This window comes from Syngnathus scovelli, chromosome 1 (assembly GCF_024217435.2).
Source record: "Syngnathus scovelli strain Florida chromosome 1, RoL_Ssco_1.2, whole genome shotgun sequence".
Classification (NCBI taxonomy): Eukaryota; Metazoa; Chordata; class Actinopteri; order Syngnathiformes; family Syngnathidae; genus Syngnathus; species Syngnathus scovelli.
Genome location: NC_090847.1, coordinates 24,438,972 through 24,466,808, shown reverse-complemented (window position 1 = coordinate 24,466,808; position 27,837 = coordinate 24,438,972). Strand labels below are relative to the sequence as shown.

At 47.7% G+C, this 27,837-nt stretch overlaps 2 protein-coding genes across 2 annotated transcripts; one reads left to right on the top strand and one right to left on the bottom strand.

Moving 5' to 3' along the window:
• Positions 1–2,316: 2,316 nt before the first annotated feature.
• On the bottom strand, positions 2,317–12,607 carry tnfsf10l (TNF superfamily member 10, like). Its single transcript, XM_049761784.2, has 7 exons — positions 12,207–12,607; positions 7,445–7,588; positions 3,909–3,945; positions 3,725–3,832; positions 3,512–3,660; positions 3,326–3,436; positions 2,317–3,262 (listed from the first exon to the last, which is right to left on the bottom strand). The coding sequence occupies exons 1-7, from the start codon at positions 12,438–12,440 to the stop codon at positions 3,077–3,079; spliced, it is 969 nt and encodes a 322-aa protein (XP_049617741.1). The 5' UTR covers positions 12,441–12,607; the 3' UTR covers positions 2,317–3,076.
• A 4,830-nt stretch (positions 12,608–17,437) lies between these two features.
• nfkb1 (nuclear factor of kappa light polypeptide gene enhancer in B-cells 1) lies at positions 17,438–27,824 on the top strand. Its single transcript, XM_049760597.2, has 23 exons — positions 17,438–17,750; positions 18,924–18,975; positions 19,078–19,162; positions 19,843–19,883; positions 20,028–20,126; positions 20,274–20,425; positions 21,951–22,114; positions 22,535–22,693; positions 22,845–22,949; positions 23,028–23,119; positions 23,471–23,609; positions 23,724–23,870; positions 23,959–24,063; positions 24,248–24,476; positions 24,559–24,676; positions 24,765–24,963; positions 25,053–25,222; positions 25,310–25,412; positions 25,513–25,634; positions 25,934–26,000; positions 26,138–26,301; positions 26,831–26,951; positions 27,058–27,824. The coding sequence occupies exons 2-23, from the start codon at positions 18,937–18,939 to the stop codon at positions 27,141–27,143; spliced, it is 2,706 nt and encodes a 901-aa protein (XP_049616554.1). The 5' UTR covers positions 17,438–17,750; positions 18,924–18,936; the 3' UTR covers positions 27,144–27,824.
• The last annotated feature ends 13 nt before the right edge of the window (positions 27,825–27,837 follow it).

Below are 27,837 nucleotides of genomic sequence, written 5' to 3'. Positions count from 1 at the left end.
TTTGGAATTGGCTTTTGTTCTCCTTCCAAGCGCTCCTCATCTAGCATTTTTTATTTTTATTTTTTGACAAAGAGGCGTAACTGAGCCCTTGTGTTTTATGCCCGAAATGTCACATGTTGACATTTTGAGCTCATGTCGTGCGAATATGAGATGCACGTTGTAGTATCATCAGAGTACATAAAGTCCCGCTTCTGAGCTTTGCACATCTTCGCGGCCAAAGAACAAACCTTCATATGTTCTTCTAAATGCCAAAGAAGAAAACAAATGGTGCTGGCCTGCTTCTAATCCATCATCTAAGCCCTCGCATCGCTCATTGATTGGCTTCATGTCCGTGCACGACGTTTTTACAACACCGGAAAGAAAGGCATAACATTCCTCTTTAATGATTGCGAGGCCACAGGCGGAAACATCTCAGTTGAAGGCCCGTGAGAGTGGTGTCAAATTTTCAACTCGGGGGCCCTGTCTGGCCCTTTGCGTCATTTTGTGGGGCCTCTAAATAGTCTCACGCAATTGGGATTCTTTGATTCATTTTGGCACAAAATCTGTCCCAAAATGTACATTTTCATTTTGAATTGGATTCTGAAAGTACAGATAGTAGTCGTAGTAATAGTAAGGGAGTTGCACAAGTGTTCACACCCTCTTGAAACTGGGGATTTTACCCGTTCAAACTTTTGGAATGGGAGTCACACCCGCCACCATTTCAAATGGCTTTGAAATTCAAAGGTTCTTCTGTGTTTGTGTCGCATCTTGCAGCACCCTCTGGGAGGGATGTCACAATTCACGGCACAGACTAGCAACACGTGACAACAACCTCTCGTCATCTTCATATGTCGTGCTCATGTTGGCGATATAAAAGTCTTCCATAGAGAAGAAAAAGAAAACACTTGAAATCACACAATGAATGTGTGCTTGAACTTTGCGGCCATGATTTCAAAAGGTCAACACAAGTTTCAAAAGAATGGAGGAAGGGCGTGAAGCAATGTGGCGCCTGCCAGCTGGTGTGTGTGTGTGTGTGTGTGTGTGTGTGTGTGTGTGTGTGTTTGTTTGTGTGTGTGTTCAAACGGGCATGTTTTAGATGTTACCCTCCCGATTCAAATGATCAGGATCTGGTAAGCTGATCATTTGAATCAGGTCTGTGCTGACTGCATGTAACATTTATTCTTTACAGGTCACATTAATGGTGGGGAAAAAATTTTGATTGTTATCTTATCATGGCCTTTTTTTTTTTTTTTAAATCACTAAAACTTGGCTCTTTATGAACAGGGCTCTTAAGACTTTTTTCTTTTCCTTAGCAACTATCTGAGGGAAAGCAGAACAACTCTGGCCCGTGACAAAAATGAGTTTGACAGGCGTGCCTATCGGAGCAAACGGCAACAAGAGGTGGAAAATGTCTTTGCGAATCGCCATTTGATTCCATGAGAAAAAGAGCACTCGGATTGTTTTACAAGCCCGGGCACACTCTGCTGGGAATGCGATCTTGGGCCCAATGTGGCTCCGATGAACCGGTGCCATGTCGAGGCGGCACCAGGGTGTGGACTTTGGACTTAAATGTCCTTTATTTTCTCCGGCTAGATGGATGGATAGACTGTTATTTTATTTTTTGGGCCAGTGACATGGCCAAAACAAACGTTCCGATGCGCTGGCGTGCCAAGCTCAAGCTGACAAAGCGATCGCAACGTCGCTGTTGTTCCTTCAAACGCTCACTACTGTGGAGAACTCGTTTGAAAGAAAAGCCGAGCGGGACTTGTGGAAAGTTCTCCTCTTCCGGCTCATTGCTTTAGTATCCCTCCCGCAGCTCAAATGTGGAACGGGGCCTTCCGGAAGCCTAACTAGGTTATCAGTCGTGCGGGCGTGTCCATACTGTAGTTGACCTTTACTTTTGATCACACCCCTAAAATTCTTCAAAAGATTCTGATAAACATGGAAAATTATGAAAATACCCTTAGGTCAAATATTTGGACTGACACATGGGGGTCCAAGCATATTGGGGTGGGGCGGAAATGGGTGTGGTCAAATGTGTATGTTTGTTGGCTGGTGACGTGTGTGCACATGCGCCGGGCTGGGTCCAGGGTGCGTCTGTAGATGTCTTCTTTGCTCTTCACTGTCTCTCCTCTAATTTGCCGGACAAACTGTTTGGCTTGCTCCAAATGAGCAGCAGATGGTTCGGCTCGGAGCCGCTGTCAGCAAAATGTTTGCACGTGTTTACCTACTGCGCATTTGAAGCTCTACTAGCTGAAACGCAATTCTTTTTCAAAGTTCAGATCAACTTCATGCCCACCAGCATCAACTCACCGTGTTCTCGCTCCACAAAACATGTTTTCAAAACATTATTTTGCTTTATTGAGTACTGGACATGGTCCAAGGGTTTGATTTGTGTAGAAAATGTAAACTTTGATGAAACTTGTGCAAATGTTCCACACTGGGCTTTGCAGGTTATGCAGGAAAGACCAGGTTTGTCGTTGGCGTTGTTACTATTTACATGGGAAAGAGAAAGACAAGGCTAAACTGGTCTGGCTGCTGGTGAGCCTCGACCTAGTTTTTTTCCCTTCATCATCTGGCTCAGTCTCCTCCTCCTCCTCCTCTTCATCACTGTCCTCCCTTAAAAAGTTCCCAGTGGCTTTAAACGGTCAAATTAAAAGTTGACATGGATGACTTTTCATATCTCCACCCTTCACTGATTTCTCTGTACACAATAGTCCTTACACGTGTGATTTCTCCTCTGCATTCCTTCAACGATTTATAGTCTGTACATTCTTCGGTCCGGAGTCCAAAATTTAGGATTCCCTCACAAGACAAGCAGCAGACCCATTTTTGCTTATACATTTTTTTTTTTTTTTTTAAAGAATCCTTCCTGGAGGATTAAAACATTGTTCATCAGCAGCCTTGCATCTTCTGCTCCTTTAGTGGTTTGCTTTGGCTCAAAGAAGTTGTTAGGACTTTGTCCCGCCTTTTCACTCTCAGAGTCCCTCGCTGATCGAGTGTTTCCGCGCATCCCTCCGAGCGATGCGAGAAACTCATCCTCCGGACCGTGGTCCTTCTCCAATTAGTTCTACGGGCTCCTCCGTCACACAGGCGCTCATAGGTCGAGTCTGAAGGCGCCGAAGTAGCTGGAAGAATCGTCCGCGTTGAGCATAGTCGGCGACGAGACCGAGACAAAAAGTTCGTCGCCGGCCCTCAGCTCAAAGAGTCCCCCTTGATAGACGGAGTGGAGGGCGTACTCGGCGTCGGGCGCCCAACACTTGGTGCCGACCCCCTTTAGAAGCTGCCGGGAGGAAACGGGTTAGTCGGGAAAGGTCGGAGCCTGCGAGCGGTTCGGCCGGCATACCTGGATGGGGCTGGGGTAGGAGGTCTTCTTGTAGACGCACTGCACCAGCTGGTGGCTGACGCTGCGCTGGTCCACGTCACCGGTAGCGGGCGACGGGTAGCGGAAGTAAACCTGGAAGGGACGTCCAGGCGGCTGACTTTGGAAACGTTCAGGGAGTAGACACGGCGCGAGGAAAAGGACGCTCACCTGTGAGTACAGGTAGTAGCGGCCGTCCTGGGGAACTCGCAGCCTGCCATTGCTGAGAGTCATGTTGTGCAGGTGAGCGCCCAAGCTCCTATTGGCCCACGAGCGCACCATGTGGCGGCAGGACTGGTGCAGTCCCGCTTGAGGGTAGCCTGTTGGAGAGGTCACGTTGAGGTCGCGACTAATCTCACGATGATTCCGATCGACGTGTCTCACCTTGCGACTTGTTGTCCTGTAGGGTCAAGTGGGCCGAAGGCCTTTGGACAACTGAGCTCAAGAACTTTGAGCCCGAGTTGTTGAAAGAGCGAGGCATGGTTCTGGCCACTAAGGGCACATGAAGGAAGATACAGTAAGGTTACAACCAACACCAATCTGCGTGTGCTTGTGTGCATGTGCTCACCCATGAAGGTTTGTTTGGAGATGATGTTCTCAGTCACCTAGAAGAAGAAAAATGTGGAAACAACTTTTATACCAAGCAGTGACATGATTAAGATAATATTGACACAGTTAGGAAACAGTTGTTGCATTCATTCAATTGAAATGTGTTCATTCATTAAGGTCTCCGGGTCGGCCATTTTGTCACTTGATGTCGACTGAAAATGAAGAAGCGCCAGCATGTAATAATTTTACACACACCCTACAGTAGGGTACGTTTTTTTTTTATGTAAAATAAAAACCTAGTGCCAAATAAATCAAACAAATGTGTGTTAAATGTAACACCCATTCAACTATATTTTTTAATTGATCGACTAATTCATGTGTAATCTGCCAAAAATCGGTATCAGCCTTAAAGTATTTGTATCGTTTGGGTCCTTGTTATGATTAATCTCATTAAATAGCTTGTGAATGGATTTGTTTGGAGGATGAGCAAGAAGTCACAACATGTCCAACATTTACACATTCCTATGACCTCCCATTACTCAAGCATGGTTGGTCAGCAAGTTGTGTGAAGTCGCCCCCCCCTCTCTGATATCCGACTCCACGGCGGTTTGGTGCGGCGTCCCTGCCCGCCGCCATCTGTTTCTTCTCTCCCGTTCACCCTGTCACCGTCAACTTCACCGTTCACTTTCTTTCCCCATCACTTTTAATTCCCCGAAAGTCCCGCTGGTGTCCGTCATGTCGCCGGGAGTCCCGGAAGCACGCGGGCACGCCTTGTAAATCAAGCTGAGGGATCTTCCCTTGTTTTGTTTCTTTTCTACTCCCATGTTAGCAGTTTGGTGTCACAAACTTGGCCTTTCTGCTATGAATCTCCCTGAAAGGCCCGAAAAGGCGGAATGTGAGCTAATGGTGACCTCCAAGTGGTGGTAGCATAGCAGCCGGCCAGCTTCTCCTTCAGCTAATACTCCAGCTGCAAATGGGACTCAATGCTTCTGGCTTCGTTCAGTCAGGTGTTGGTTTCATTTGAGAAGCTGCAAACTTCAACGCGGGAGGCTTTTGGGACAAAAGTGGCGAAGCTAGGATTTATTTTATTTTTTTTATGGGGGGGAGGGTCATGGGCTGGCCAAGGATATCTCAGAGGGTCCGCAAAACAAACAAAAACAAATGTTAGCCCAATTGGAACAATCTGGTCAGGTGCCGGGGGTGGGGAGGGGGGGGCAAGTCCTGTCTTGCGCTCACCGGCGCGGTCGCATTGGCTTCCTATTGGCGGTCACCGTGGCCTCCTCCACATGTTTGTGCAGTCTACGGTCACGCTCGGCCGAGCATGTCCGTCTGGGCTTTGCGTTCCTCAGGTCCTGGGAGCAGAAAATTGCCTCCTCACCCGTGAGGGGAAAGAAAATTGGCAGCACATTTGTTTCTGTGTGAACAAATGAGCTTTTCATCCTCTGGCCGGCCGCCGGGCTTCGTCTGATTCCAGAGCGGCTGGTTGTCTGTCTTCACAAGACTTAACAAAGCTGACTTATAATGAGCCACCGGGTGGACAAAAAGTGAAACCCGTCGTCGAGCTGTGTGTGCACCCGTGTGAACGCCGTTTTCTCCTTCCGGGGCCTGAAAGAAGAAATGCTTCCAAGTCATCAAAAAGGCACGTCTGTGTTTTTTGTGATGCGCCAAAAACAGGCAGTATCTGGACTGAGCTCCGACGTCTCGCCATCAAACGTCATCTGGATCGTCTCCATGTGCGCCCAGTTGAAGAAAAGACAAACGTCATCTAACTTGGGCGTCGCCTCCATCGGGAAACCGAAATGAGAAAGAAACACGTCGAACAAAATGCGTCTCGGTTCTATGATTCAGTGCTCTGCGGACAGGGAGCCTTTTTTTTTTTTTTTAATTTCTGAAGCGTCTGACCTTAGAGGACTCTCAGAGCCACCCATTTCTTCTTTCTCGGACGTTGAAGACCGAGAAGACAAAGAATTCCAGCACAAAGAAGCAAAAGCAAAAGCTTTGTGCAGTTCAAAACGTGACAACGGCGCTCTTGCGGCAGGCAGCAAAACTGCCTGCATTCCTTCTCTGGCTGTTTCGTCAACAAACGAGCCTTTCAACTTTGCTTCCAGCGTGACCTCGCCACACCGGCGCTTCACGCTTTCCGTCCCAAAATGGAGCAAGGTCAACTTTCTCCCCACCAAGCTCGTGAATACAAGCTGTGAAAAAAAAGCTGCCGCCCGCTGCTTTATGACTTGCTGGATTTAGTGCCGCTCGAGTCTCTCTCTCTTGGGCAGGTGAAGCGCAAAAGATGCTGCTGAGAGGACGCCCCGTGCGGGGAAGAGGAGAAGGAAAGAAGGAAGGCTGGCTGGCTGGCTGGCTGGCTGGCAAGCAGGCACATGAAGGAACTTTTCTCCCGCAAATGAGTGGGAGCTGCAACCTAATACTTGAATGCGCCGCTCACGACTCGACAGGCCCGGGCCGGCTCGCTCTGTGTGGCGACGGCGGCGGCTTGGTGATTAATAATCCGCCGTAACAGAGTGTCGTGACATTTGCAGGAGGAAGCGGGAATGCACTAAAAGGAAATTGTTTGAGTTTCATGTCAAGTGTTCTGGGAAAGCATATAAATAGAAACACAGAATTGCTTTTATATTCTTCTGTGGTAGTTTGGCGACTTTGGAGGTTTGACGGAATGCCGAAGCTTATTTATAAACGGAGCTACCCACTTTGGGGGAATTCCTTTTCTGTTGCACACTCCACTGAGTCCCGTGTGGAAGAACGACGACGCAGAACGGCCCAACTCTGACACGAGATGATGAAAATGAAATGTTTTGCAAACGAGGAACGCCAGTCACGTGACGTTCTTTGTCCTTCCATTCAGTGTGGTCCTCCCTCCCTCCCTCCGCTCGCAGATTTGTGCTCTGGGGGCGCCCATCAAATTCTAAAAAGTCGGGTTTGTGACTCGTCATGAATCCCAACTCGATGGTGAACATTCAACTTCTGCAGCCATCAGCTGCTCAGTAGCTGCTCAGTTCGAGATGGCACTCGTGTAATTGAATTTGTTTTCAGCAGACGTTTACTAGCTCATGATGTCCTTTTTTTCTCCCTCCCTCTCTCTGCTTGCTTTTCTTTTCTCACGCACGCATCGGGAAAGTTCCGTTTGAGCCAAACAAGATGAAAAGAAAGCCAAAGCTTATCATCTTGTGTCAGCGTCACCCGCGCTCTCTCATCAAATCTAAAAATAGCATCAGGTCGAATTTAGCAATGGCTGACCTCTGATTGGTCTACGCTTGACATGACAAGGCAACCCTCCTTTACTTAATTTGAAGTGTTGGATGAGGACAAACACACATATGCACACACACTACATATGTAAGCAGAAAAAGAAGGTCAACGGTGTTTATGTGTGAGTCATGGCTGGCGGCAGCCTGACAAAAGAACAACAATCTTTGTCCGTCTGCAGTCAGCAAGCCAAACAACGCGCAAAGCAAAACATGCTAGCAGCTTGACTCATTTTGAAAGTGAGAGCTATGGATTCCTCCGCGACGACCTCCATTGAGAGGTGTCGTGGGACTTTACCTTGGAGATGTAGGCTTTGATGCCTTTGGCGAGTTTGATGCAAGGTTCTCCCAGGAGCTTGGCCAGCTGCTCGGGGATGTCCTGGTCCAGAGCGTTGAGTAAAGTCAGACATTTGAGCTCCTCCGTCACCCCCTGACTGCGCACCTGCACGCACGACACAAAGAAGAAACATCAGCAGCCATCTGCACAACTGATTAGGGAAAATTCCACCAAAAGTTCTGATGAGGTGTTTCAGCAGAATGACCGACCATTTCCAACAAAATGACTATCTGGGAAAACTGGCCCCAGAGCCCCCCCGTGATGCTCGGGCCCGGTGCGAGAGCGCAGCTAACGACCACGCTGAGCTAGCGTGAGCAAAGACAACAGCATGCGCTTTTTTTTCTGTCTCCATGTTTTGCCGGTCCGTCCGCCTGTGGAAGTGGGTCGACGCGGTGGGGGTTGACGAGTTTGCGGGAGAGGTTAAGATTCTTCGAAGAAGCGTCAGTGCGAGTGACTCAGCCTTCTGCTCTAATGACATTCACATGTCGGAAGGAACCCCAATGTTTCCGTATTCTGCCGTTTGCTTCTTTCAGGCTTTCAACTGCATTGTTGTGTTGCTTGGATTCTCTCCAGAAGCTCGCGGCGAGGTGCTCGTGAGCCACGGCTCCGGTACTTTCTTACTCGCCTCGTTGTCACGCTTTAGAAATGTTAGCGTTTGCTTTTTCTGTCTGACAAACGGGCTTCCCGCCGCGCTGATCCGACGGATGGATGAGCAGCCAGTCTGCGCTACTTGAAGCGCTAACGAAAAACAGGTGCATGACTGCAAGCATTTATGTTTGTCATCTTTTCACCCCAAAGTGCTGACGGCGGAGTCCAGGAGCGGGCTCACGTCCGTGCGGCTCGCCAAAACAGCCTCCCTGCTTTGCAATTGTTATTCCGTTCCGTTGTGTCCATTCACCTCGACAAGGCCAGCGGGGAGGGTTTGATCTACGATGGGAAAGGCGGCCGTGGCCGTCGTCGCGCTCGCTCGGCCAAAAAGAACGTTCAAAGTCAAAGGAGCAATACAAGGTGTCCAACATGCAGCCGGGGGGCCAAATGCGGCCTGGCTCATCATTTTAACGGGGTCTACTAAAGCCGATTCAGCATCTACTTTATGGCTCTTGTATAAGTTTTATTTTTAAGGGATGAATAAATTCATCCAAAAAAGAGACTTTGAAACTTTAAAGTGAAGCGGTTAGCTAAGGTAACATTTTCTCTTGTCCTTTACCAATTAATTGATTAGAGCCATCAATGCCCCCACTGAAAACTAGAATGCGATGCCTGAGCGCAACTCGTGAATGTGTGGCTGCTGACTGGCGCCAAACCACTTCTTCTAACTTTGTCCTCCCACTGCGAGCTTTTCCCATCAAGCGCTGCGAGACAACTCGTGTCTGCGGCAGCCGAGTCTTTTTCTTCTCCGTCTCACAAGTACTCCCAAAAGTAGCCATCCAACATTGAGCCTCAACTGGAAGCTAAATGGAATTGTGGAACGCAGTTTTCCTTTGTCTACCGCCGGGCTCATTTTTGTCCACACGCTGATGGGACATCACCATGGCAACCAGAGTAAACGAGCTCATACGAAGTCTGGATGTAGCAGCTCCGACTCTCAGGAAGTGGGGAACAATACCTTACTGTTCCCACCCTGTGTGTGTGTGTGTGTGTGTGTGTGTGTGTGTGTGTGTGTGCGTGTGTGCGTACACCATAGCATGCACATTACATGAAAGTGCACGTCTAAATTTAGAGCCATAGCCTGGTCTGTCCCTCTTGCCTGCTGGATTTGAGTTACGTGGCCCCTCTCAACTCTCGCTAATCCTCTCAAATGAGAGCTGTGCACTGCCAAATGCAAACACACATTGACACACACACGCACACACACGCGCACTCACAATACACATTTTTTCAGAGCGCTTTCCAAGGAGCCCTCAGAGATAAAGTATACTTTTCGGGTTTTGGTGTCCAGCGAAGGCCAGCCAAAAACAGACTGGCTGGGGGTGGAGGGGGTGAACGAACACACACACACACACAAACACGCACACATACAATCATATACATGGCCAGTGGTCACAGCTGGACTTAAGGCATAAATCACTTTGGTCAAAGACAGAGAAGCTCAAATGTCAAAGTAAGAGCAAACATGGGAAGAGGTCCAACATGGCTTTGTCATGCACACGCCTGTTGCACACGCAAGTCCTCATGTGCACAGAGAACCTTGCGGAAGCATTGACAAACACAACATGATTTTGTTTTCAAGCTGTAAAAAATGAGTGTGACTTGGTGGATGGCCATGTCATTTTGTTTCTGGACTCTGACGAGCCATGAGAGGGTTAATAGATGATGCTCCATCATCATTGCTGCGTAATGAGCTGTTGTGCGTGCGTGCTGAATTCCCAGTCGAGGCGCTTCATGTGGTGCGCACGTGTGTCTGCGTTGCGTGTTCAGCAAGGCTCCAGCGAGCGGCCGCGTCCACTCAGGAATGCTGCGAGCGGCCAAACCGGTCTCAAGATGTCTTTTGTGTGCACCTGTGTGCTTGTGAGCACACACACACACACACACACCTATGCAACAAGACCACTCTCGGGCCTTGGCATGCTGTCCTCTGACCCGCCATTGTCAGCCACACTGCTCTAGATTCTGTCTTGCTTTGACTGATACGCAGGGCGAACTCGTTTTAATGGCCATCAAGATAGCGATTTATATCTGACGCTCAAGGCCAAAGGTCTGTTTACGATTCTCGTAAGCGGGCCAGGAACGAGGAAACAGTTGAAAAATGGGTCAGGACTCTTGTTCGGCGCACGGCAGCATGGATCGACGTCCCACAAGCTGCATCTCGGCTCTTTGCAAATAATGCTAATGGTCGAGTATGACAAGATGGGCAAGAAGATAGTGGTCATCACATCACAGCAAATCAAAACGATGGCTTGATGTTATCGGAAAGACCCACACTTGGCATTCCGGCCGCTCTAAGGAAGCGAGTTTTTGATTTAGACAGAAGCTAAGATGACGCTTCATCGAGGGCGTCCGCTATGGTTGAGTAGCGCTCACTTGCGGCTTCGGGGGACAAAATTGAAGACGGTTGAGTGTGTCCCAGACCTTCGGGACCTCTCGGACCAGCATGTGGGTGGGCTGCTATGTCTCTGGTGCTTTTGTGTGCTTTAACCTCTAAAGCCACACAAATGAGCCGGTCATAAATACGATGGAGACGTCTTGACGAGCGAGTGCCATCCGTCGTCTTGTCGCGCTCGCTCCACGTGATTGGCTGCGTGCCACCTGACACATTTGCAAACGCCAGCCTCCCTGCAGTGCGACAATTACACTTGTTTGCACCAGCATCAGCGCTGTAAATCTGGCTTTGAGCCTTTATCAGGACTTGTTGACAGACAAAGGGTGCAAACAAAGTGATAACACGCCCACGCACACACGCACCCACACACACGCGCAAATAGGCAAGTATCCAGATTTTCTGTCATCATGTGCAAGCTGCGTTGCTCTTGTCAATTTCCCGGAATGGTTTCCATTTGTGGTTTTTAATGAATGTTTCTAAATCCTTATTACGGAAAACTATTGTGCCTCAGGCATGACATGCAAACAAACGAAAACAAGCATTTCTAGAGAAAAGCGAGAAGGTGTGCTGCATTTGCCTAATCAATTGTCCAGTCATTATATTTCTATACTGATATTGAATCAGTTTTTTTATGCCACTGGGCGCTGAATTGAAATGGTTGTCGTACAGACTTCTTGTAAATGTTCGATGGAACGTTCTGGTGTCATAAAGTGATTTCCGTATCTGTGGAGGCACTGCTGCTGCTGCTGCTGCCCTACTTGTTTTTCCTCACAGCCACTTTTCAGGTCGTTGCGGCGGCACGTGTGTTGCTTGAAAGGACTTCTTGGTCTTTGTGGCAAGTCTTTTTTTTAACATTTGGTGCATGGCACGCAATGTTTGTTTGGTGGCAATGCTGGAGAATTCCTCCTTGTCCCGTGTTGTTGCTCTCCACAGGTTGCCCTTGTTTGCTAACAGAAGGGGGTACATTCAGACAAAGGGGGGTGGGGTGGGGGATTCCCCCACCCCAAACACACATATTCAGGCCTCATGCATTTCATGAGGCCTGTGAATGGCCTGAAAACAAGTTAAGAGCTGAACACACAATACGTGTAGTGTTATTGGAAGAAGAAGTTTTTTTGTGTGCTCCTCGACCGCATGTGCCCACTTGAGTGTGACTGAACTTGTTGTCATTGCGCCTCTTTGTGTCAGAGAGCGTGGCGGCGTTGGGCTTTTGGCAAATTGTGCTTGGAATAATAAAGATAAAGAGAGGTTGTTGCTGTCACTGTTCCCTTTGGGGGGTCTTATCTAGTCACATGTGTGTAATGAGGACGAACATAAGATGGTCCTTCTCCTCTGCAGCCTGTCTTGTTCCGTCGCGCCACTGACCACTGCAGCGCGTCTTTTCAAAGCTGGGCACATCTGGGGGGGTTCTGACTTTAAATACAAAAATGCACATTTTGATTGCTTTCACTTCCCCCCTGACCAAGAATGCTTCCAGATGGATTCGATCTTCACCTCTACAAAATTTTTGTTTGGATTGTTGCTGTGCAGAAAGGAGCATACTGCTGTGATTAAGTCCATAAATGAGCTCCAGTGCGGGGGAAAGACATCTAATTATTATGACTTCAGGAGAGAAAAATGTCCTGAGCGGGCGTCCATATTTCACTCGACTTTTACAGAGTGTGAGAGTTGAGTTGTTCTTACCTGCGAGATGGACATGTTCAGGTAGACAAAGAGCCCTGTGGTGGAAGCCACCTGCAGAACCACCACTACCGCCACCACCAGGGCCACCCACATCTTGGACGGCGCTTCCCGCCGACTTGCGCCACCGCTGGGCCCCCCGGTCGGAACCATCATGTAGGTTGTGGACTCGCTGCTCACCGATCGGAAATAATCCTGCTGCTGCTGCTGCTGCTGCTGTTCACTCGGACTGGCCATGGCGCCCCCCTCCCCCGCACATGGAACCCACGGGACAGCGACAACGGTGACGCTCAATGTCCACGCAAGAGGACGCCAACTTAAAGCGGGGACGTGCCCACCATGCCTGCTGGAGCGGACGAACGGATGAGTGGAACTGGCCGCAGGACGAGGCTGCAACAAGAAGCTACGGAGGGGGCTGTCTTAACCTCTTCGTCACCCGGGGGAGGGCGGGGGAGGAGGAGCAGCAGCAAGGAGGCCTGAAAGCAAACAACTTACACCCTCTTCACACAGTGGAAAGTTGCTTTCTCTTTCGAATTGTTCTGTCTATCCATTTTGGTAGACGCTTGTATTTAGGTCACAGCACACGTTTTTGCTCTGAGACTCTCGAAGGACCTAAGCGATCATACTGGACATCAATGAAAAATAACGTGGCTAAGATGACAAGGCTTAAAAGACATAAAAGAAACATGAAAGACATTAGAAGGCGTGGAGAGGCAAATTGTTCGGTGCTGCTACGCTGCTGCCATGCCTGGAGTTTTCTTTTGACGGACAATAAACGCGCAGTGACACATTGTGGCCACACGAGAGCGCTCCAGCTCTTCAAGTAACCAAGATGAGGGCTCATGTCGTTTCTTCTGTCGTATCGATTTTTTATGCACATGAATTTTGGTTCTTTTCCTCTTGTTTTTCTTTTTTTTCTGGAAATATTTACTGAATGTTTATCAGGATTTATTAATGAATGTGTGTGGGGGGAAATGAACCCCCTGAGAAATCCTTGTCAACCGCAAGGAAGAAAATGCTAGCCCCGGTAGACTTGGGACTTTTTTTTTTATTCGATAACCTAAAGAGCGGGTACGAGTGGTTTGGCCTTCCAACCCAAAAGTATCTGGTGAAACTACTTTATGAAACTTCTGAGCGGCTTGGGGTAGGCGGGAGCCAAGCAATATCCGATTTGAAATGAATCAATTTGTTGGAGAAAATTGATTGATATCTTTATTTCGAACATGCAAAACAAAAAAGAATTATTATTATTATTATTCATTCAAGAATAAACACAAAAACATAAGGAGGAAATGTTCAAATAAATAATTGATTTAGAGTATTTTTAAGTTGTGATTATTAATTATTGCTCAAGATTCCTGTTTGTGGGATGCGACGACTCAGCAGGACTGAACGTGTGCTCGTCTTAGCTTGGGTTCATGTAGAGAGAAAGAAGGCGAGTTGAGCCAAAAACATATTGCAGACACCGATGATGTTTTGGATGACGACTTGTGGGGAAAGTGCAGCGGGTGTATGTTTGGAGTCTGCAAGGTCGCACGGCGGACCGCAGACACACTCAACAAAAGGGCGCTCAGCACCTGCGAACATGACGCCTCAGGTGCTTACTGGTTAGGAGGGAGAAAACATGTTGATTTGCAGAGATGGGAGCAAGTCTTAAACTTGACCAACAACACTGTTTCCACTGAAAATGAAGGGGAGTTTGGTTTGTTGTAAAAAGAAAAAAAAATGTACACATAGCAGGGATTGAAATGAGGGACCATACTCATTATCAAACAATGGAGGATCCTCTGGTTTGTTTTAAAAAAAAAAAAAAAGAAGCCTTTTGAACATCATTTGTACAAATAGCAGAGATTGAAACTAGAGACCATTTTCACTTTGAAACTGCAGGATGCTCAAGGACATTGATACACCACCTGTTTGCAACTAATCTTAACTTTCAAGAGTTCTTTAGGCCAACTTGAACGAAGTGTTTCCCGTTTCCTCGCCTCTGTTAAAGCTCTGCTCTGATTTTCAAATATGCGTCACCATGTTGCCGTTTTGATTTCTTCATTACATAACTTACGTGTATTATTTCACTGATTCTTCACAATGATGTATTTGGTTAGAGTGTTTGTCGTTTGATCTGAGTTTGCCTACTAAGATAAACATCTTTTGTTAAATCTGACCTGCTCTTATCATTGACAGTAGTTTTGGGGTGAAATCTTTTCTTTTTTTGTTTTTAATGCTGTTAATAAATGCATTTGTTTTCAAAAAGCTTTTTTTAAATATCCATGTTTTACTACCTACTAAAGGCCCAAACTGTTTATGCAATGACCTTTACATGTCGTTTATATGACTTTGTAAAGCACAAATACTAAGTCATTTGCCATCCAACTGGTCACCCTTTGCATCTATCAGCAGCGAAGAGAGAGGCAGCTAGCTGTCACCCGAGTGCCAGGCGGCTGGGCGGGTGTTCTCCAAAGTTCTTTGGATTGTGTTATTTTCAGTGGTTGGGGCAGCCCTGATTGCTTTCGAGATGTTCCATTCGAAAAATGGCTGGTTGTTGGGATCAGCAATTTCACTTCAGTCCGTCGTCATATAGTAGCAGACAAAAAGAGTGAAGTGGAGTTTACACGATTGAGCGAAAGATGACCCAAGGAGGCCGCTGCCTAACGTTGGGCACCCCAACAGAAAAGTGCCATGTCACTCAATATTTAGGACCTGGTCCTTTTCCAGAAAGAACATAACCTACATAGCTAAATAGCATCACTATGTTCCTCGCTCACTCGCTGTCAGTGACAGCTGTAATCTCTGCGCTAAGTGTTTTTTTTGGATCCTTACCCTGAACCATGACGTTGAACAATCTTTGTTTTCAGGTCGCTTGCCAGTTGTTTGGAGGCTCCCATGTTGCCGCTCTGAATTCAGAGGAGATGCAAAAGTTCAGAGGAGATGCAAAGAGGAGAACAACTTGCAAGTGGGCGGCCGGCCGCCTTAAATACCCCTCCGTTTTCTAAAGAAGAATGGTCCACATGTTCTTGGAGCGGGAAAGTGCATTTTTTTGGTCTTATTCAATGTTCAACTCCATTGATGATGTTATTTACTATTGATTGCATCGGGTGGGGAGGTTGGCAAACGTTTTGTTGGGATGCTCTGGAAGGAAGGTGGTCAATGCCATGGGGTGAATTTGATTGTGCAACCTTTTTGTTCTGTCTTCTACTTATTGCAATTTTTTTCAACTTGAACTTTAGCATCGGGGGTGCTGGCAAACGTTTTGTGGAAGGAAGGTGGTGAATTTGATGGTGCAACTTTGCTTTCAACCAACGCATTGGAAGGGCTTGCCTGAATTTGATGCATTTGCTTTGCTTGCAGCGCATTGGAAGGGATTGCTCGAATTTGATGGTGCAACTTTGCATTGGTGTCGTGTATGGAGTCGAAACCGCAATAGAGTCCTCATCCCACTTGGTGGCGTTTGATGTCAATGAAGCGCGCGCGCGATGTCATCTTATGGGCCAACGGGGCGATGCATTGCGGCCCATTACACAACACAGATTGAGATGAATGGATGGAACGTTTTTACATGCACTTTTCAATCAAATTGAAGGACTTTTTTTTTTTTCAGTTTTACCAAAAGACAAGTGGGGTTTTTGGATCGAACTTTCTTGCGTGCACTTTTCAAAACATTGACATTTTTTTTCTTTTTTTTTTTTTACCAAAAGACCGGTGGGATTTTTGTATCAAACGTTCTTGCGTGCACTTTTAAAAAAAATGGACGTTTTAAAGACAGGTGAGATTTTTTAATCTAACGTTCTTGCATGTATTTATAAAAAAAAAACACCACCACCACCACACACACTTTTTTTCCTGTTTTTGCCAATAAACATGAAGGTTTCAGCCGTGATGGCAAAATTCAAGTCGCTGCTTTGCTTCCCCTCGCCAACCACTAGAGGGCGGAGCACACTGACGCTGGCTTTTATTTCTTAAATTCTCAAACCCACCATCCGACCGGCCGTGTACGTGTACTGCATTGTATTTTCTTTCACATGTATATGAAATACTATAATTTAATATGCTAATAATTAGGCTCGGTGGGGCACTGGTTAGCACGACTGCCTCACAGTAAGGAGGGTGCGGTTCGATTCCATCTCCGGCTCTTTCTGCGTGGCGTTTGCATGTTCTCCCTGGACCCGCGTGGGTTTTCTCCGGGCACTCCGGTTTCCTCCCACGTCCCCAAAACTTGCTTGGTAGGCCGATTGAGCACTCCAAATTGTCCCTAGGTATGAGTGCGAGTGGGAATGGTACTTCGTCTCTATGTGCCCTGCGATTGGCTGGCAACCAGTTCAGGGTTTCCCCCGCCAACTGCCCGATGACTGCTGGGATAGGCTACAGCACGCCGTCGACCCCTGTGGGGAAAAGGCAGTACAGATAATGAATGGATGGATGCATGGATCTATTTGAAATATCTCAACTGATTAAATGTAGTAACATCGCTTGTTCCAAAACCTGAAAATCGGCGCCCCTTTTTGACAACAGAGTGCAAGATCCTCGCGTTTGGCAAATGGACCGACGAGTTTGTCAACACCAAACAGGCTTTATGGCCGCATCGGCTGTAATGTAACGTGTGATTTGCTAGATGGTATCAAGAGCTCTCTTGTGATAAATCGGAGTACGATTTTCCATCAACAGAGGGCTGCTCGTTGCCCCCGCTTATTCCCGTCATCAGAATGGGTCTTTTTTTTTTCTTTTGCCACATAAAGGAGGGTGCAGGTTCGATTCCTCCACGGCCCTCCCTGTGTGGAGTTTGCATGTTCTCCCCGTGCCTGTGTGTGTTCCCCTCACCCACGTCCCAAAAACATGCATAGTGGGCCGACTGAGCACCCCAAATTGCCCCTAGGTGTGAGTGCAAGTGCGAATGGTGGCTCATCTTGGTGTGCCCTGCGATTGGCTGGCAACCGGTTCAGGGTGTCCCCCGCCTACTGCCTGATGACTGCTGGGATCGGCTCCGGCACGCCCACCGGAGGTGGAATCGAACCCGCACTCTCTAACTGTGAGGCGGACGCGCTAACCATGGTTAGCACTGCAGTGCCTCACCGTGCCTCATTGGTTTATTTGATTTCCAAATATATATCTAAACAAAACAAAAAACAACAATTACTCGAAAACAATGGACGTTTTGCTTGATTATAAAATAAATTTGGTTCGCTGTAGAACTACTCCAAATGACAAATCAGCACGTTTTGGTTTTCTGCTATCAAGAGTGAGACATCTTCTCGCAGTGTGAATCTTTGCAGCGCGTCACGGGGAATTTCCCGACGGGAAGCAAGTCAAACTTTAGTACCTAGAATTTCTATTCGCGTTTTTGTTTTGTTATGTTTTTCTAATGAGGAACCAGTTAAGCAAGTGTGTTCATGCTGGTGGACATTTGTAAATTTATTCCCCCGTGCTTTCCGTGCCTTTGAGCGAAATGACGTCACGACGGCTTGTGACTGCAATGGCGGCGCCGCGCGTGTCAATCAAGACGTCAATTTGACACAAATACTAAGGAGCGAGTGAGGCCACTTCACCTGCAAGGTAACGACACGCGTGTGATTGCGAGACCCATCAGTGAAAATTGACCGATGTTGGTTCAAAGTCACTTTGCCAGGGCAAGTAAAGCGTCCTTTTGTCGCCTGCTCACTTCCTCGTTTAAGTCGCTTTGAAACTCGACCGCTTCGCTCCATACATCGGCCAAAACCCACGAAACGCTGTTATGCGTGGAGGCGGACCACTCGGGAATGTTGGACAATAGCGCAGGAATTGGGCGCGGGATTGAAAAGCGCCCCCCGGAAGACTGAAAGAGATTTAATTGTGCACGATTACTCCCCCTACATGCCCACAGAGAAGAAGTTTTAAAGCATTCGAGGAAGTCGCGAACATTTCATTCACCTCGAGTCACCTCCTCGTCCTCGTTTTGCTCGAATTTCAAGCATGAATGATTTTTACTTTTACAAGATGAAAGTGTTTGGCAAGCAAGTTGCTGTGCTACTTAGCTGGGGCTCGGAAACTGCAGAGCTGATTTATTATTATCACTACTTTGTACGTGGAATTGAAGTCGAAAATACTCGACTCCACTCGTACTTTGCATGTAGTCGGCTCATTAATAATGCTCTACTTAAAATCTTGTTGGAATGAAATCTTATTCAGGGGCGTCCAGAAGGCGGGGCCATCGGCGGGGGTGTCTGGGGCCCCGAGCATGGCGGTGGGAGGTATTCACTGCCAGCTCTGAATTGGAACCAAAAATCGTCTTAGACCAACTCACGTGTGCACCTACACATTCTTTCAACCCTGTCTATCACGTAAAAGTTGTACTGTATGAATGTCATCCACCTACAAGCTACCGTATTTTCCGCACAATAAGGCGCTTGGGATTAAAAGGCACAAACTCAATTGCGAGGGCAATTCTGTACTTAATCCGCTCAGAGGGTGCACTGCATTAAAGTGTGGAAGCATGCCATAATTTATGGTAGACACGCCAAAAAAAAAAACACAACAGGAGCAAGACAGTGACAGTTCCCTCTCGCTGTTGTCTAACTCGCTGTTACGTTGCTCTTCGGCAATGATCCTGGCTTGAATTGTGCCACACAAGCACATTTACTGATGTTGCAGTTCGGTCCACACAAAAGGTGCACCTTTGCTTTTCGAGAAAATCAAAGCTTTCAACTGCGCCCGACTCGGTAAACAATTGCCCCCCCCCTCCTTTTTCAGTTTTTCAGGCACCATGGCAGGAGATGAGCACTTCCTTCCTGTTGGCGGTCAGGTGTGTATGTGCTCTTATTTGTTTGTGTTGTATCAAAGTACGTAAACACCACCTTGTGTTTTATTTCATTTGTTGAATAATTGTGTTTGTTTGCGGCGCTAGATCCTGGACACGCTGATGATTGACCCTTCGTGGGACGTCCCACAATTCCCTACGCTGCAGTCCCACCCGGCGTCCTCCAGGATGGGTGAGTGTATCCCCCCCCACCCCCCCCCCCCCTATTATATATATACATACATAAATGGATTTTTTTTCTAACTAGTTTTTTTTTGTGTTGATGTCTTCAACATGCTCTTTCTGAGCTCTGCTGTTCTTGGGCCAAAAATATAACTTGTATTCTGAAACCATTTAAAGTCCCCAAATTGCAGTGCATAAAAAAAATCATTCCTAGTTTTAGCCCCCTACAGGCTTTAAAAGTTGATCTTTTGAATAGTTATATTGGATTTGCGTAAGCCTTAACCTGAAAATGAAATGCTCTTTTTTTGCCTTGTAAGCACAGCACTTCAAGCTGAGGAAGTTTATAATAAAAAAAAAAAAAAAAGGCAAATTTGAATGTCAAGTGATACGCTGCGGTGGCGGGAAAGTGAAAGAAGAGTTTGGTGACGTGGCGGGCGGCGTCCCTCCGCTTTCACTTCCTGTTTGCTGCTCTCCATGCGAGATCGGCCGCCTATACGTTTCAGTGCTGAGGTGACGCACTCTGAATGTTGACGGCACAGTGAGACTTTAAAAATGAAAAGAAAAAAAAAAGAACTTGCTGATCGAAAAGCATTTTAACGGACCTCGCGCAGCAACGGCGGTCACCTTAAACTCAAATTGATTGTAACTGTAACGCTAAACGGACCATGATGGGGAACTTTTGCTTTCCAGGGGACGGTCCCTTCCTGCATATTCTGGAGGAGCCCAAACAGGTGCGTGGCCACCATATGTCAACTTGACTACACTCGTCCTGTCTCCCATCATATTCATCCAAGGGGCAAAGTCCCCTTGACACACACATTCCAAAGAAGTCCGACACCTCGCGACGTGTTTGTTCCGGCTTTGTGTTTTAACAGCGAGGCTTTCGCTTTCGTTACGGCTGCGAGGGTCCGTCTCACGGCGGCCTGCCCGGAGCCTCCAGCGAGAAGAACAAGAAGACGTATCCTACTGTCAAGGCAAACAAAAACAATGTCATTCTATTTTTGTAGCTTAGTTTTACATTCTGCTAGCTTCACGCTAACGTAAATCTATTCTACCCTAGCTGTCAAGCATTGCAGCAACAGATTGAAAAGAAACTGACATTTCTAGTTTTGTGTGCTTAGATCTGCAACTACCAGGGTCCGGCCCGTGTGGTGGTCCAGCTGGTGACGGCGCTGACGCCTCTTCCCCGATTGCACGCACACAGTCTGGTGGGAAAGCAGTGTGACAAGGGCATCTGCATCCTGGACGTGCCCCCAAAAGATGACAGCATCACGTAGGGTCTCTCGCACACACGTACACACACACACACACACACATGCGCAGACGTAAACACGCATTTGTACAGCCATGCACTTCAGAGCAGGTTTCCGATTTCTGTTTCTATGTAGTATCTGTTTTATATATAAATAAATAGATTTTTTAATCTAACTAGTTTCATTGTGTTGACGTTTTCAAATTCATTTTTTCTTATCAGAGCTAAGGTTGTTCCTTTTTTATTAGATTTCCATTTTGGTTTAGTTTAGTTCTATTCTATTAATATGTCCTCGGCCACATAGCATGGTTGCCAGCTCAGTGGCCTAGTAGTAGAGTGTCCGCCCTGAGATTGGAAGGTTGTGGGTTCAAACCCCGGCCGGGTCATACCAAAGACTATAAAAATGGGACCCATTTGCCTCCCTGCTTGGCACTCAGCATTAAGGGTTGGAATTGGGGGGTTAGATCACCAAATGATTGCCGAGCGCGGCACCGCTGCTGCTCACTGCTCCCCTCTCCCCCAGGGGATGGATCAAAATCACATGGGGATGGGTTAAATGCAGAGGACAAATTTCACCACACCCAGATGTGTGTGTGACGATGATCATTGGGACTTGGGACTTTGGGACTTTAAGTCAGTGGTCCCCAACCACCGGGCTGCGGACTGGCACCGGTCCATGGATCAATTAGTACCGGGCCGCACAAGAAAGAATAAATAATGCATTATTTTACACCTCAGTGACCTGTACATAACATCACTCATGTAATGTTGTTGCCGTGGCGTTATGAGGATGCTGCATAGAATATACAGTGGATTCCCGTTTTTTATTATTATTACTAGTATCATTATTACATAATACTGTGGTGTTCCCATAAGAATCCCCTCATGGAACTAATAGTCGAAGGGTGTGTGGAACTGGTGGTGTCTATGTGGTGACGTACTTCCGTTGTTCTGTTATGTGATGGGCTGGAAAGACAGTACGATTACCTTACGATTAGGAATGTGGGAAACAAGATTGGAGTTCAAACACGGACAATTTTTTTTCAAAGAAATTCAGTGGTTATTTGATTTATTGCGGCTATTTATTTGTTGATGCATTTGATTTTTCTAGAATTGTTTTTAGAAGTTTTCTTAGCAAAAATTCTCTGACGGTAATCCGGTCCGTGGTACTAAAAAGGTTGGGGACTGCTGCAATAACTTATTCAAAAATTAGAAAACGCACAACTTGTACTTTTTTAATTATATTGAAATAAAAACTTCAACAAAAAAAAAAATAGCGGGGTTCTAAATGTTGTTTGTTCTCGTTTTATCCAAATATTAAAACTTGCAATTATGCATAACGGCCGACAATATGGATGCAGGTTTAAAAAAAAAAGGGGATCACCAGGTGTAAAGTAGTAGTAGTTTCAGTTGATTTTTTTTTTCTGCATTCATTTTATTTTGTAAACGAAACTTTTTTTTTTTTTTTTTTTAATCTCAATTAGGCATTTTATCATTTTTCACATTATTTTTCAGTGTTCTCACTTTGATCCATTGTTGTATTCAGCTTCCCCAATTTGGGAATCCAGCACGTGACCAAGAAAAACGTGGCCAAGACGTTAGAGGAGCGCATGTGTGAGGCTGTCCGCATGGGCTACAACTTCGGAGTCTCCATTCACCCTGAGGTCGACACCCCGCGTGCCGACATTCACGTGCCCCGACAGCTCTCCGGTGTGTCCATCCAGCCACCCAGCCTTCTGCGTGTTTTTCCTGTGTTGCTGTGTGAAAGCTGCCGGCTACGGCTCCATAGATTGCTTTATTATTTGTCGCTCTTGGCAGAGGATAAAGAATATTCTACATCTGAGTCTTGTCTGTCGATGGAGAATTTTTATTTTTTTCCCCCCGGATGTGTTCAGATATTGTGCTAATGGCGCCTATCAATGCAAGCTGTTAGCCTGTCATTGCCTGTGGCATTTTCCATTCTTGTTAACATCGAGCTTAGGAGGCTGGTTTTAAGGTAACTGTGTAATTCTTGTTTTGTATTTGGACCGGACAGGCTCCTTCCACATTTCCCAGGACACCTTTGGCTTCTCCTACCTCTCAGGTGTCGAGCGTCATGGTTTGCGGTGTTTTGGTGTGTTGTGTGTGCAGAGCAGCAGCGCGGCGCCATTTGCGGCGCGTCGTGTGCGCAGGCCAAAGAGATGGACCTCAGCGTGGTGCGCCTCATGTTCACCGCTTTTCTCCCCGACAGCGATGGCGGCTTCACCAGACCGCTGCACCCTGTCCTCTCACACCCCATCTATGACAGCAGTCAGTACACACACCACTAAGCACCTGCTAGTACTTTTTTTTTTTTTTTTTTTTTAAATCGTTATGGATGAGGAAAATAACTTTACAATTAGAAAAGTTTTCCAAGACGACCAAACGTCGCACCTTAGTGACTCATTGTTTGTTATTTCAGAGGCTCCAAACGCGTCCAACCTCAAGATCGTGCGGATGGACCGGACGGCTGGCTGCGTGAGCGGCGGAGAGGAAGTTTACCTTCTGTGTGACAAAGTCCAGAAAGGTTGCGCACACTCACAAAATGCACGTTGAGCTCTCGTGAATATCACATGACCAACGTGCGTTTGTGTACGTACGTCAGACGACATCCAGGTGCGCTTCTTCGAGGAAGACGACTCGGGTGTCACCTGGGAAGCTTTGGGAGATTTTTCCCCAACGGACGTGCACAGACAGGTAAGTGCCCTCGCATGCAAGCCGTGCTAACTCAAAGTTACACTACTGAACATAAAGTAATAAAATTGTTGGAAAAACATCTTCATTAATGAGATCAAATGCAATCAAAAGCTAGTTACTAAAAAACTAACTCAAATTGCATCTTACATGTCTAAAACTAATCAGAGCAAATGTGTCCTTTGTTCTCAACCTTTTCAATATCATGATCAAATATGAGAGGAATTATAGCCAAGAAATGAACTTTCCAAAAACGAATAAAATCTAAATTAGTTTAAAATCCAATCCATAACTAAACCTAATGAATCGTCCCAAACTGCTACAAACCTGCTAACCACGGCGGCGGCTCTCCAGTTTGCCATCGTGTTTAAGACGCCCAAGTACCATGACCAGAACCTGCAGAAGCCCACCCAGGTCTTTGTGCAGCTCAAGAGAAAGTCGGACAGCGAGACGAGCGAGCCCAAGCCCTTCACGTACCACCCTCAGATTGTCGGTACGTTCTTTCCGCCACAACGATAGCGCGATACAAACATGTCAGCCAAATGATGATAATGGAGCACACAAAGTATTGAGTGTAGTCATGGCTGATGCGAGTGTGCGTGCGTAGACAAAGAGGAAGTGCAGAGGAAGCGTCAGAAGACGTTGCCCAACTTCCAGGACTTCAGCGGCCTCGGCGGAGGAGGTGGCGGCGGCGGCGGCAGTCTGTACCGAGGAGGCCCCGGAGCAGGCGGGGAGCCGGGCTCTGCAGGAGGAGGTAAAACCTGGCACGCCGATTTTGAGCCCCTCTCGCACGCGATCCTGCCAGGTGGGTGAAAGGCTGACCAATTATTTTGCTCTGACAGGTTACTTCCATGGTTTGTCCACCTTCAACTATGGGAGAGGAGCTGGAGGCGGAGCTTTTCCCACAGGATACGCGACGGGTCTAGAAGGAGGTGGAGTCAAACACGGTGAGAAAAACAACTGGGGTTGCCAAACCTCGGCCTAGTAGTGACAAGCCTCAAGTTTGATTTTTTTCCCTCTCGTTCACACCTTAAATTTCCACTATGTTTGACCCATTTATTTAATTGTTCTACTTCAGACTGCTGTTCCTTAAATGACTAAAATGTGTTTATTTTGATTGTGTCTTTATAGAAAATACTCCTGGCTATGACGACGACACAGACTCGGATTCCGATGACGACTCAGCAGCGTGCACAGTGGCGCTTCCGCCACAGCAACAGGATGTTCAGCAAGAAGACGAGGACGAGGATATCGATAGGCAAGCGTCAGCCGTCTTCCTGTACGCCGCCACGGGCGATGCCGCGTACCTGCTTGCTGGGCAGCATCCCCTGTTGGCGGCGCAGGACGACGAGGGGGACACGTGAGTGCGCCTCGCTTCGAGTCCATCGCCTCTGCTGCTCACACATTTGAGTCCAATGAGCGATCGCCGCTGCGTTTGTCAGGGGACTCCATCTGGCCGTCCTCCACGGCCAGCAGGGGGCGTTGGACAGTCTGACGCGGGTGCTGGCAGTGCGGCCGCCCGGGGACCGAATTCTCGACATGAGAAACCATCTCTACCAGGCAGGCTCACATCACTCATTATCGGGGCGCATGGAGACAAACAATGGATTATGTAACGTCCTACAAGACGCTCTCTCGCTTTTGTCAGACTCCTCTGCACCTGGCGGTGACAACGCAGCAGCCATCCGCAGCGCAGGCGCTGCTGGCGGCCGGGGCTGACCCCACGCTGGGTGATCGCCACGGCGACACGCCGCTGCACCTGGCGGCGCGACAGGGGGGGGCCATGGTGCGCTTGCTCTTAGGTCATCACGCTGTCAGACGGAGCGTAGATGCTTGCAACGCTGCCGGTACACACATGCACACAAACATATCCACGCACACACTACGCACACACAAAGTACACACACACAGTGTTTTGACTGACTTTCGCTGGCAGGCTTGTGTGCCATCCACTTGGCTGTGGCCTCCAATCAGCTGCGATCTCTTCGGGAGCTCTTGGAGGGGGGTGCCGACGTGGAGGCTCAGGAGCGGGGCAGCGGGAAGACGGCCCTGCATCTCGCCACCGAAGCCGACAACGTGTCGCTCGCCGGCTGCCTGCTGCTGGAGGTAACGATGGCGTTGTCGGCGTGACGCGAACCTTCTGCTCTTGTGCCCTGCGTGATGACGTCATCAGCCCTGTGCACTTGTCGCCAGGGCAACGCCAAGGTGGACTGTTGCACCTTCGACGGTTCCACCCCCCTGCACGTGGCCGCCGGGCGGGGTTCCGTCAAACTGACGGCGCTACTCATGGCGGCAGGTACATATATAAGCATACTGATCAACCTGATTATATTCGTGCGCCATTGACGTCTTTATGTGTTGATGCTTGTCGCCTGCGTGCTTGCGTGCGTGTTCAGGTGCGGACCCTCACAGGGAGAATCTGGAGCCACTTTTCTACAAGGATGATGACGACGACGACGACGACGACGAGGGCTGTGTTCCCGGCACCAGCCCCATTAACTTGGCTGCCTCTGAGCAGGTACATCGCCAAGTCCAATTGGAAATGATTCACTTGTGTTGATAATGAATGATCTTGTTGCAAATTACATAAGCGATCAGACATGGTCAAACAAGTGCAATGTCAAGAATATCCAAAATCAAATGTTTGCAACTTGCACATTCCCATGGATTTAGCCGTTTAGGAAACCACTTGATATGATTTCATCATCATTTTTAATAATTAACATCAATTTCATTAGAGGCTTGACATAAAATGTTTCCAGATGTGAGCTGAAGCAAGGAAGGAATGAATGAAGATGATGCTTTGTGTGTTGTCAGGTGCTGGAGCTTCTCAGTGGTAGCGAATACCGTCCCAAATGTCCCAGTGTGGTTCTCCCGCCTCAGGGTGAGTTTGTGAAGTCAACCAGATACATGAATATCCTAATTTGCCATTCTCCAACCTTCCGCCTTTTGGGTTTGAAACGTTCTAGACACACACACAGAACAGACTTTTTGTTTTTTGAGTGCATTTGTTTGAGCCAGGCGACCTTCAGAGTTTGGATGCCTCGGTGAAAACGAGGCTGTGTAACGCCGTGATGAGCGAAGCGCTCTGGGAGAAGCTGGCCGACGCTCTCGGGCTAGGAATACTCAAGGCCGCCTTCAGACTTAGCTCGGACCCGGTCAAGACGCTCGTCGACTCCTACGAGGTAACACAGTGGCACAAGAACCGCTTATGTCGTGTTGAGCACATCGAGCATGTCAGGGTGTGACTGATTGGTCCGCTAAAAACGGACCAGGGTATGATTGGAAGGCTGGTCCAAACCTTTTGCGCAGGTGTGAATACACGCAAACAAATCCTGGTGCGGATTAGAGAAAGGGACCGAGACCCACTTTTTCAGGTTGTCTCAGTTCACTTCCAAACGAACTCTGGTGCGGTTCGCTTTGGGTGTGAATGCAAACAGCGTAGATCCGCTGGCACGTTCTCCTCCATTTCCAGGTCAGCGTTCTGTGTGCCGCCCTGATCATTGCTGGACCATAGATCGTCACAAGCGTGGATGTGTTTACAAAATATATTTCACTTATAAAATGGACAGTTTGAATGGGAACCGCACCAAATGAAAAAAAATGAAGTCCGCTTTTGGTCCGGACCAAACAACCGGACTTGAGGACATTTCTGATCTAAATATACCCTTGATGTTTCTGGAGTGTTTGTTGAGGTACTCGCATGTGTTTCAGGTGTCTGGCGGTACAGTGCGGGACCTCGAGGCTGCTCTCAGATCAGTTGGTTCAGGCAAAGCACTGAGCGTCCTGGAGGAGGCGCTGTGTTACCAAGATGACAAGCGTGACCTGACAACAGGTAAAGGAAAGCGTCCACACCTTTCATGTCTCCATGGCAGCCGTCCCCACTTAATTTTTCAACTGCTTGGCAACTGTGAAATGGGACTTCCTGTCACCACCTGCAGGTGGCGATGACATGACGTGCACTCAGCTGGAGAACCTCAAGGTGGACGGCGTGTGCGATAGCGGGGTGGAGCTTTCTGTGGCGTGAGTGTCTGATTGGTTGCCAGAAGACTGGCAGATGCTCACAGACCCTGACCTCTCTGTCAACCCCTCCCCCCCCTAACTGCTAAGACCAATCTTGGGCCAGGAAGTAAAACTTGCTCGAGAAGTCAAAGCGCACACACACATACACACTCCACTCCGGGAGCAGTCAACATGAGTTGTGGACAACTTTGGATTGGACAGCTACGCGCACATCACGTAGGAACTTTTCTCTTCCGCACGCCTGAACAGGAAGTCACCTGGCACACTCCTTCAAATGCAAACTCCATCCGTCACATGCTCGGAAAGTGAAGCTCTCAGTGCTCCGTCACAAAAAACGTGTACATAAAATGCTCCTGAAACATGGTGGGATCTTCATCCAACGCACAACAGTTGACATACATGACCTGAATGGTGTCCTTCAGGTGGTTTCCTCTTGCCTCGGCCAGCTTCTGTCAGGCTTTGGAGGTTGAACGGATTCTCAAGTTTTCCTGCAAAGTGCCTCAAACCTTTTTTTTTTTTTTTGTGTCAGTGCATCCAGGCCCAGAGGAAGCAAAAGTGCCCTGAACTATGATTCCACCTCCAACACTGGGCTTGGGAGTTTTTTTTCTCCAAATGTGTTGCTAGTTACTGATTGAAGATTTGTAGTTGGTAATCCAAATACCATTAAAGTAACAATTTGCAGTTACATTTTGGATTTA